This window comes from Zalophus californianus, chromosome 9, assembly GCF_009762305.2.
Source record: "Zalophus californianus isolate mZalCal1 chromosome 9, mZalCal1.pri.v2, whole genome shotgun sequence".
NCBI classification, from domain to species: domain Eukaryota; kingdom Metazoa; phylum Chordata; class Mammalia; order Carnivora; family Otariidae; genus Zalophus; species Zalophus californianus.
Genome location: NC_045603.1, coordinates 61,205,888 through 61,217,376, shown reverse-complemented (window position 1 = coordinate 61,217,376; position 11,489 = coordinate 61,205,888). Strand labels below are relative to the sequence as shown.

The window sequence follows — 11,489 nt, the reverse complement described above, 5'->3', positions numbered from 1 at the left end:
TGCTTTCTTCAGTGACTGTCTCATTGTCCCTGTCCTCCATGGGTTTGGGTTTCAGCTTTTTGGGAACAGCCTGGAAGTGCCAGTGTAAGAGCAAGTATGCATCTTCCTCAACCCTAATTTTATATCCATCTGGAGTGAATTCCACTAGTGGCTCTACTACTCTCTCTCTTACCTGATGAGTGAGTTTGGAAGGAAGAACTGGGCATGCATAGCTCTGCCTCTCCATCTCTTAAGATCTGACTGTTCATTGCAAGCTGATGTTCTGCTCTCCTATCTCCCATGAGGGGACTTACCACATAGAGAAGGACATGATGGCCCTATATTAATGTCTGCCCAGGTGGGAAATCTGCCCTAATCCTGAGGTCCTGTATTAGGAAACCCATTCCATCAGAAGTATAAATTGTATTCTCCAATATCTGCTTTGCTGGTAATAAAGGCAATATTGATTCTCCATTTCCTCATTCCTTTGTCTTATTTTTTAATTGGCTCAGAACCCGGTCAGGGAAAAGAGGGTGTTATGCATTGATCACTCCAGACTCCAGGAGCTGTGTTTGCAGCAAGAGAATTTGCTGTGTCTGGCTGGCATGAAAATGGGAGAAAAGGAGCTGCTGTCCCAGTAGAATCTATTTCCTTGACGAACTGCAAAACCTTCTTTTTCCAAGACTGGATCCCAGAGCCTGTTCAGAGGCAGGGAGGATGGATGGGAAGACCTCCTTGGGAGTGGGAGCATCCACTTAAACAACATAAATACTCTTGGACATAGTTTGGCTATTGTGGACATTGCTGCTATAAACATTGGGGTGCATGTACCCCTTTGGATCACTACATTTGTATCTTTGGGGTAAATACCCAGTAGTGCAATTGTTGGGTCGTACAGTAGCTGTACTTTCAATTTTTTGAGGAACCTCCATACTGTTTTCCAAAGTGGCTGCACCAGCTTGCAATCCCACCAACAGTGTAGGAGGGTTCCCCTTTCTCCACATCTTCGCCAACACCTGTCATTTCCTGACTTGTTTGTTTTAGCCATTCTGACTGGTGTGAGGTGGTATCTCATTGAGGTTTATAATTTGGATTTCCCTGATGCCGAGCGATGTTGAGCACTTTTTCATGTGTCTGTTGGCCATTTGGATGTCTTCTTTGGAGAAATGTCTGTTCATGTCTTCTGCCCATTTCTTGATTGGATTATTTGTTCTTTGGGTGTTGAGTTTTAATAAGTTCTTTATAGATTTTGGATACTAGCCCTTTATCTGATATGTCACTTGCAAATATCTTCTCCCATTCTGTTGGTTGTCTTCTGGTTTTGTTGACTGTTTCCTTTGCTGTGCAAAAGCTTTTTATCTTGATGAAGTCCCACTAGTTCATTTTTGCCCTTGCTTCCCTTGCCTTTGGCGATCTTTCTAGGAAGAAGTTCCTGCCAGATGTCCATCAACAGATGAATGGATAAAGAAGTTGTGGTATATATATACAATGGAATATTATGCAGCCATAAAAAATGGAATCTTGCCATTTGTGACGACATGGATAGAACTGGAGGGTATTATGCTGAGCGAAATAAGTCAATCAGAGAAAGACATGTAACATATGATTTCACTGATGTGAGGAATTCTTAGTCTCAGGAAATAAACTGAGGGTTGCTGGAGTGGTGGGGGGTGGGAGGGATGGGGTGGCTGGGTGATAGACATCGGGGAGGGTATGTACTATGGTGAGTGCTGTGAATTGTGTAAGACTGATGAATCACAGATCTGTGCCTCTGAAACAAATAATTCATTATATGTTTAAAAAAGAGAGAGAGAGAGAAGATAGTAGGAAGGGAAAAATGAAGGGGGAGAAATTGAAGGGGGAGACAAACCATGAGAGACTATGGACTCTGAGAAACAAACTGAGGGGAGGGGGTGGGGTGATGGGTTATCCTGGTGATGGGTATTAAAGAGGGCACGTACTGAATGGAGCACTGGGTGTTATACACAAACAATGAATCATGGAACACTACATCAAAAACTAATGATGTAATGTATGGTGATTAACATAACACAATAAAATAAAATATAATAAATAAATAAATAAATACTCTTGGACAGACCTACCACAAGAACCCAGCCAAATGGGTAAAGGAGAAGCCAAGACTACTGAGTATCCTTTATACCCACCACTGAACTTCTGGAAGACCACCACCCACACCTGATTTCTCTCCACTCTTGGATCTCAGTTTATTCTATGGCCCCTTGAATGAAAGCCAAACACCAAAATGTGAAATTCAGTGCAATTTATTGAGAAAAGAAAGTGCAACATAATCATCACCAGAGGATCCACAGCTGGGGGAATTAAAGGGGCAGAGGTAAGTCAGAACATGATGCCCAGATGTGGGGAGGGCACCCTGAGAAACAACAGTCTGGAGAACTTGACCATTCACCCTCTAGCATCCTCAGCGGGACTAAAACATACCTGCTTCAGACTATCAACTCCCAGTGAGAGAGGGAGATGGGCCAGGGTGGGAACAGGCCAGGCTGGGAAGGCCCACAGTACTTTGGGCTCAGGTATTGCTACCAGCGTCAGGGGCATCATCATCTGAGATAAGCAGCTGGACCTCCCTGGCCCAGGAGAGATCTTGGGGTTGGAGGAGCCAAGAAGTTCAGCCCCTTCTCCAGGGAACTTGAAGAAAAGCGAGGTTGAGGTTGGCATTTGTCAATGCCAAGCAGAGTGGGAAGTGCTGTGGGCAGGCTGAGAGGGATGCAGATGGGTGTGGACACTTAACCTCAGAGGATCACTTGGAGAAGAGCTGGTTCGAGCTGGTGGTCTGGGAGAAGCGGATGCCGGTGCTGCCTCCACTGCCAGACTTATAGCTGCTGCCTCCCGAAGTCTGGATGACACCAGAGCTGGAGCCAATTCCACTCTGACTCACAGAGCTGCTGCCTCGGCTGCTGAGCCTGCCCCCACTGCTGCCACTCTGGTAGCCCCCACTGCTGCCACTGCTGACCCCGTAGCTGCTGCTGCTGCTGCTGCTGCCGCTGACCCCTCCATAGCCACCACTGCCACCCCTGTAGCCACCGCTACTGCTGCCGCGGACGACGACCCCTCCACGGCTTCCTCCAGAGCTGCTGCTTGTGCTGGTGACATTGCTGACCACCGCTGTGGAGAACAGGCACTCAATTCAGGCAAAGGCTTGGGCCTGGATCACAACTCTACCTTGCTTGGCTGTGCAAATTTGAGAAAGATGCTCGACTTCTCTGAGGCTTCAGCTGGTAAATGACAAGAGTGAGCCTGGCCCTCTGGTGTCCCCCAAGAACAAGAGCCAGCAGCATCCACAGAAATTTCTGGTTCTCCAACCTAGGGAAATCCCCAAGACCACAGGCATTTTAGTTTTGGCCTTAGAGTTTCCCTGCTTATGCTAGCAGGGGAGTGTGTGGCCATGGCCTGAGACCCTAGCACTGTTTGGGGGCCTGGCCTCCTTGCATGGGTCAAGCTCTCCTGCTGTAGGTCAGGCAGTGAGAATGTTTCTGGTCACCCTTTTTGCAACCCAGGGAGAAAGTTTTTGAAGGGCTACTTACAAACGCTCACAGCGCTCTGACACTCTCCGGACATCCTAAAAAGGAAGAGAAGGAAACGTGGATTATTTCAGCCATGAGTCATTAGCCACAAAGCTGAGGGTCTATAACCTTGGGAGCCACACCCCCGTATTTGCCGTACTAGGGGTAAAGCCCCCGGGGAAGAAAGGTTATTCCAAGTGTCTATCTCCATGACCCCATCTCCCCAGGAAAAGAGGTTACTTTGGGGGAGTTGAAGTGTTCAGGAGCTTCACCAGTCACCCTCCATCTCTCCATCTGCCCATCGTCTTTCTTTTAGTTTCCAGAGCATCTGTTCCAGGCCAACTGCTCAACACCCAACTCACAGTTGGTTAGCCCTTTGGTGGTTCAGATGGGTAAAATGTGAGACAGGCTGACACTCAACACATGATAAGTTTGAAAATGTCCTGCCCACACAACCCATCTTCCCATGCCTCGTTCTTGTTCATGGAGTAGGCATGTCCATGTATCTGAACGGACATGGAGCATGTCTGCTCCCCTTGCCAATGTGGGCCCCACTGTTGTCGACCACTCCATCTTTATCCCACAATTCCCAGTACACATAGCACCATCATCATTCCCACTCCTTTTCATAGAGACTTATGAAAAATCCTAACATTTCCTTCTCACACCTGAGTTCTGCTTCCTCCATCAGATTGGGAGCTGCCTGAGGACAGAGGCTAATGCAGGATGCATGGAGCAGCTAGTCAGCAGAAAGATTTCTCAATCCTCAACAGTCCTTTAGCATTTGATATCCACTCACTAAACCCTATCTGCTACTTGATACTGTGCTCTTTTTTCAGAGTATGTGTGCATCAGCCACTTTCCCTATGGACTCAGCATCAGAGATGGAGGGCTGCAGGACTGTCTATACTGTGCTGTCCAATATGGTAACTACTAGCCACATGAAGCTAGCTAAATTTATTAAAATTAAATTAAGTGTAAAACTCAGTTCCTCAGTTGCACTAGTCACATTTCAAGTACTCAAGTGACTAAGAGCTACTGTATTGGACAGCACATAGAACATTTCTGTCATCTCAGAAAGTTCAGTGGACAGCACTATAGCTTTTTTTATAACCCCAAAGCACTTTTCCTTACTCTTGCTCATAAGGAGGATCAACAGAGCCATGTAATAACATTGTTGGCCACAGTAAATCAGAGAATTGGATGATCTTGATTGACAAAAAAAAAATGGGGGTGCTTGAATCCTAAATTCTGTCATTCAGGAGATTCCTTACCCTTTGTCTGGGTTGTCCTCTCCAATCATCTTGCTCTCTTTCTTTTTTGTCAAAGGTACTCTAAAATCCTATCTGGAGAATGCTGACCCCACAGCACCTCACCTGAACTCCTCGCCCTCTAGCAGCTTGCAATAGGTGGCAATTTCCACGTCCAGGGCCAGTTTCACGTTCATCAACTCCTGGTACTCTTTCAGCAGCCGGGCCAGGTCATCCTTGGCCTTCTGTAGAGCAGTCTGCAAACCTTGGAGCTTGGCATTGGCATCCTTGAGGGCCATCTCCCCACGCTGCTCAGCTTCAGCAATGGCCGCCTGCAGGTTTGCATTCTAGGGCAGGGAGAGGTAGGTAACCAATTAGCATAGTGACCAAGAAACAAACAGCTGATCTTTCCTGAAAGTTCTCCTCCCTATTCCACATCCCTCCACCCCCTACCTTGGAAATGGCAATGGTACATGCCCAGAAAATAGAAGTCCATTTTACAGTTGGTCAATTTATCTTTGGCCCATTGAAATTAACCCATGTCTCATCAAGAAAAGGAACACTGATTTGCTGGTAAAGGTAGTAGTGGTCTAGTAACTGGTTCTTTTTTGCAAGACTTTAAATCTCCCTTGCCTAATTAATCACTTTATTCCAATGATACAAATTAGCCATTGAGGTTATGTGAAGTGCATGATAAATAGTTCACTGAAGGTAGATCCTACTGAAACCGAGTGTTTAAGGCCATCCCTACAGTTGCAAGATTTGCTGGGAAAGCCAGAATAAGCAACCATCTCTCCTTAGGGAGCTGTCCAAAAAGCTCAGATCTGAGAGGGAATCTCTGGAGAATGGACTATCCCACATGTGACACCATGAAAGGACAGAGAAAGCATGTGGCAGAGGCACAGTTTTTGCTTCTCTTTCTCTCCAGGGCCCAGAAGACCCCCTAGGATCTCTCTGTTAGGTCCAGACCCACCTGCTTCTTAACATTCTCAATCTCGGCCTGCAGCCTCTGGATCACCCTGTTGAGCTCCATGATCTCACTCTTAGTGTTCTTCAGGTCATCCCCATGCCTGCCAGCAGTGGTCTGCAGTTCCCCAAGCTGACAGAGGAGAAACCAATCATCATGGTTTTACAGTCTTGGAACATTCTTGGTCAGCAAGACCTAAACCTAGAGTATGGGGGCAAGAGAAGGCTCCCACCTTGGTCTGGTACAATGCCTCAGCTTCCGCCTTGCTCCTCTGGGCAATGTCCTCGTACTGGGCCTTGACCTCGGCAATGATACTATCCAGGTCCAGGCAGCGGTTGTTGTCCATGGATAGGACAACAGACGTATCACTGACATGACTTTGCATCTGAGACAGCTCCTATGGGGAACATGGATGTTCATTTTCATGACCATCCCTTGGCCCCAGAAGATGCTGGGAATGAAGAAGTCCAAGAATCTTCTGCCAGTGGAGATATCCCAATAATGGGGCCAGGAATGGGACAGTTAGGAAAATAAGCTTGCATTTCAGGCCTGGCTATAGCCTAAAGGATCCCAAACAACAAAGTTAAAGGAAAAAGTAAATGCGCAAATACAATCAGGTTGTCAGCCTGAGAGTATCAGCCAGTGAGCCCAACTGTGTGGGTTTCCTTGGGACTACAGTAGGGAGGAGTACTTTGAAGGAGCTAGCTATGATACTGGTATAGGAGCCAGAGGGAAGGTGTAGAACAAAATTTCATCGAGGACAGAGGGGAAAACAAAGAAGACAGAAAGGTACCCTGGCCCTATGGCCCAGGGATGCAGCCTGGGAGAGCTAAGTTAGCATTTCCAATGTGGGGCAGAGCTGAGTTCAGAACACCACATGATGCTGGTTTTGGGGGTGTTCTTCCACTTGACTATTCCCTAAAGTCCTACTTGGGAAGCATGCAGACAAGAAGGCTCTCGAGCTTGGTAAACCAAGGAATCAAGGAATCACCATCTCATAGAGGGTCCTCAAGAAATTCAGTTCATCTGTCAGGCTGTCCACCTTGGCCTGCAGCTCCACCTTGTTCATGTATGCTGCATCCACGTCCTACAGGGTGCAAAGGCAGGAATTCAGAAACCCAAAAGAAGGACCCACTGTCCCCCAACCACCCACAGCTCTTTCCTAAGCCTTCATCTCTCCTCTTTGTCCTTCCCCTGTCCTCCTCTTAATTTCCACTCCTCACTTTCCCTTCTAAAAGAAAATCAAAGTGATTTTCTTCCCTTTAGTTGCCTTGACCAATTAAACCCCAATCCTTTAACAAAATATAAACAAAATATAAAATATTAGCCAGGCATTGGAGTAAGGGTAGAAAAATCACATTTATCTAACATGTGACTTTGGGTTTTGGGTACTATATAACCAACCTTCTGAATAGAAATGAGGATATTCTTCTCACTACCTCATCTTTATGATGACTGGTTAAGTAAGCTGCAAGTATTGGATGATTGTTATTATTAATAACAACCAGGGTACACTTGTAGGCTGAAAACCTTGATCAATGCTACACATAAAACCTTCATTATTAGTTTGCATTACTAATCAATTCATTAATCATTGTAACATTGTAAGGTGTCTTCCTCACCAATAACATATTTAGAGCAACTTCCTTCATTTCCAAAAATGTAGGGAGAGGGCGCCTGGGTGGCTCAGTTGGTTAAGCGACTGCCTTCGGCTCAGGTCATGATCCTGGAGTCCCGGGATCGAGTCCCACATCGGGCTCCCTGCTCAGCAGGGAGTCTGCTTCTCCCTCTGACCCTCTTCCCTCTCGTGCTCTCTATCTCTCATTCTCTCTCAAATAAATAAATAAAATCTTTTAAAAAAAATGTAGGGAGAAATGTAAACCCCACACAGAGCATAGAGTCCCTATGCCCCAGAGCAGCTGACTCCATGGGGTTAGTGCCCAGAAATAGAACCTTCCCAGCTCTCTTACCTTCTTGAGCCCCACAAACTCATTCTCAGCTGCATTGCGCTTGTTAATCTCATCTTCATACCTGGGACAGAAAGAAGCACACATTTGGACAGTGACATTTCAGAAGTAAAAAAAAAAAAATGAGGATTCCCAAGCACTCATGCAGAATCCCCTCACCCAGAGACAGGACCAGCTTAATGGGCATGTGACCCATGCAGTTACACAGGGCCCTGGGTAAAGAAGTTCCTCACATTCATTCAGTCTAATGCTCTGCTGATGCCATCTTGAAGTTCTTTTTTTTTAATTTTTTTTAATAATTTTTATCGTTATGTTAATCACCATACATTACAGCATTAGTTTTTGATGCCCGTCTTGAAATTCTTAATAATTTTTAACAAGGGCCCTGCATTTTCATTTTGCACTGAGCTGCCAGAATTATGTAGCCAGTCTAGCTTAGAGGCCTTTCAGAGCTCAGGCCACTGCCTCACTCTTCTCTCTCCACGTCCGGGTGACAGGCTGAAGTATGGGTAGGCAAGGTGGGAGAAGACTTCAAGGAGCCTGACTACTTGCCTGGCTCTGATAGACATCACAAAGTGCAGCATGTGTATATGAGACCCAGAGAGGTATTTGCTCAGACCAGGTTTTCTGCCTCTGTTCTGTTTCTCTTTCCATTAATTAGAGTTGCTTAGGAATTTGGGTTAAGAATAAACTCATGTCTTCTGAATGCATCAAGGTTGTGAGATTCCTGCTTATTAATGACTATAATCTTATAATGGCTATAATCTCCCACCAAGGGTCTAGATCTCATGAAGATTGAAAAATGGAATGGTTCCAGGAGAAGAGGTTTCTGAGCAATGTCAATCTGAGTTGCCTCTCTGAGCTCAGCACGGAGCCTGGGTGCCCGCCAGGTTTATGCAGTTGGACCAGAATGGGGCGTTCCCAGAGCAGGTGTGCCCACCCCTGCATGTTCTGACCCTGGGGATGTCTGGAGCTCCCTCCCCACTTCGAGAGGCCCAATTTGCCTCTCACAGACCTCAGAGTGTATCAACTACAACCCCAAACATGCAGAAGAAGGCGGATTGATGCTCCAGAGACAGGGCACATTGAAAGAGTGCTTTACAAAGTGAGGCCCTAGACCATCTGCCAGGAACTCCTAGCAACTATGGGGCACTCAGACTCCTAGGACCTACCCCACACCTACTAATTCAGAATATCCAGGACCAGAGCACAGGAATATGCATTTCTGACAAGCTTCCAAAGTGATTCCTATGTATAGTAAGTGTGGAGGGCAGGGTCTCCATCCCAAAGGGCTTTTAACTCTGGGTAGATCCTCTCATCCAACTAGGCTAGTATAGGAGGGGATCCCTGTAGCGTGAGAAATCTGTCATAATCAGCCACCTTGAAGTTTCAGTCCCCACTCTCTCACCCCCTTCCGCTTGATCATGCCTCACTCAACGAGTCCATCCAAGAGTATTGACTGAAGGTACAGTCTGGAACAGGTAAAATCTCAAGTTGGGGCTATACCTCCCTGCTAATCCCCCAGAAGAGGAAACTCCACAGTTGAGGCCCTCACTTCTTTTTGAAGTCTTCCACGAGGTCCTGCATGTTCTTCAGCTCTCCTTCCAGGTTCCCTCTCTCCCCCAGAGCCAAATCCAACTGCCTGCGCAGGAAGCTAATGCAGGATTCAAAGAAAGGCTCCAAGTTGTTGGGTCCTGAGCCAGATCCTGTGGTCTGCTGCTGGAGCAGCTCCCACTTGGTCTCCAGGACTTTGTTCTGCTGTTCCAGGAACCGCACCTGTATCAGGTAAAAAAGAAAAGGAATCAGCCTCTTGAGTTGGGCAGTGGGGCCACACATCCCAAAGAGTGGAAATGTGGAAATGAACCTAGTTCTCCAATCTGCAATAGCCTCTGGGGATTTTTTTTTTAAGTGGGAAGAATGAGAATTTAGACAAGGGAGAGCTATAATGTGTTGTTTATACCTACTATTTTCACTTATTCTGTCTCATTTAATCCTCACAATCACCTATAAAGGAGGTGTTATTATCCCCTTTGTGGATAAGGAAATGGAGTCTCAAACAATTTAAGTTGCCCAAACTGACCTGGCTACTAAGTGACCAAGCTAAGAGTCACAGCCATCACTGTCGTAGTCTATGTGGATCCTTCAGAACACAAGTACAGGAGATCAGCGTAAATAAATTATTTATAATTATTTTTTAAGTGAAAATTTTACCTTTACCTTCCTACAGGCAGTGAAAACAGTCAACAGGGTCTAAATTTTCCTAGGTTGTTTCACATTTTCCCTAGTATTTCCCCTTTCACTTACTCAGCTTATAGCTCACCTGGATTTAATTTCAAACCCCAGCCTCATTCCCCCAGACCCAGCACACCCTGCCCCAGCATAGACAGCTCAAATTAATATTGGCTAAAACGCAGCACCATTCAGAAAGTAAATCAGTTGCCGACACTCATCACTGAGAGGCAGTCCCAAGATTCTTACTAATGCAAGTTTGATTACCAGCTAGTTTAGATTATCAGGAAGTTGTTTTTCGAGAGAAATTGAATGTTAGCTATAATAATTTCATGGCTAATGCCCTGTTCTTCAAAGGAGAACAAGCATGTTTGGACCCTCACTTCATTTGCCCTAGTCCTATCCCTAGAAGGAAATCAAGAGCTAGAATCCTTTCCCTGATTCACAGCTGAGAAAAATAGGACCTGAAGAGCAAAAGAGGCATGCCTGCTATCCTAAAGGCAGAACCAAGGCAGAACCAGGACAAGAAGCCAATACCCCTGCCTATAAGCCTGGTAGATCCCACTGGCATCATCATATGCCAACACCCTGGGCAGCCAAAACCCTCCATGGCACCTCTGAGCTTTGCCCTCACCTTGTCAATGAAGGAGGCGAACTTGTTGTTGAGGGTCTTGATCTGCTCCCGCTCCTGGGTCTTTACTTGCCCAATCTGGGGGTCGATCTCCACATTGAGGGGCTGCAGGAGGCTCTGGTTGACAGTCACTTCCTGGATTCCCCCAGGGAAACCACCAGGACCAAAGCCATCAGCTCCACCAAAGCCACCAGCCCCTCCAAAGCCACCAGCTCCACCAAAGCCACCAGCCCCTCCAAAGCCACCAGCTCCACCAAAGCCACCAGCCCCTCCAAAGCCACCAGCTCCACCAAAGCCACCAGCCCCTCCAAAGCCACCAGCTCCACCAAAGCCACCAGCTCCTCCAAAGCCACCTCCCATTCCTCTGCCACCACCAAAGCCACCTCCATAGCCACCCCAAAGCCATTGCCACAGCTGCCACGCCATCCCCCAAAGCCACCAGCCCGGGAGCCACCAGCCACGCTGATGGAGATGCTCTTGTTGCCACCCAGGCTGTAGAGACTGCGACTGCCAAAGCCGCCTGCTCCACCCCGGAACCCACAGGCCCCTCCGCCGGCTCCCCCGGAGCGGGCCACACAGCTCATCCTGCTGCTGCCGGAGACCATGGCGGAGCGGCCGGAGAAGCCCTGGCTGCCGCCGCCAGCTATCTTGCAGACTTGTCTGTTCATGGTGAGAGAGCTTGGAGGTCAGCTAGCAATCACTTAGCAAGAGCTGAGAGGGGTGAAGGCAGAGGATGGGGACAAAGAGGAGGCTGGCCTTTATATACCAAGGAGCTAGGCTTGGCATAACGAAAGGCAAGCAATTAGCTGAGAGTCATCTTGGGTTTGGTTTGCCTCCCAGGCAATAAGTTACTTCTAGACTTGCAACACACCTCAAAACTAATCCTTTGGACCAAAATGACTTTGCTTTTTTAGCTTAATC

At 47.1% G+C, this 11,489-nt stretch overlaps 1 protein-coding gene across 1 annotated transcript; it reads right to left on the bottom strand.

Moving 5' to 3' along the window:
• Positions 1–2,761: 2,761 nt before the first annotated feature.
• On the bottom strand, positions 2,762–11,236 carry KRT76 (keratin 76). Its single transcript, XM_027592375.1, is given in 11 exon segments — positions 2,762–3,126; positions 3,546–3,580; positions 4,901–5,121; positions 5,748–5,873; positions 5,974–6,138; positions 6,733–6,828; positions 7,712–7,772; positions 9,264–9,484; positions 10,572–10,744; positions 10,859–10,963; positions 10,966–11,236. Coding segments are annotated over 11 exon segments (1,839 nt in total).
• Positions 11,237–11,489: the final 253 nt, after the last annotated feature.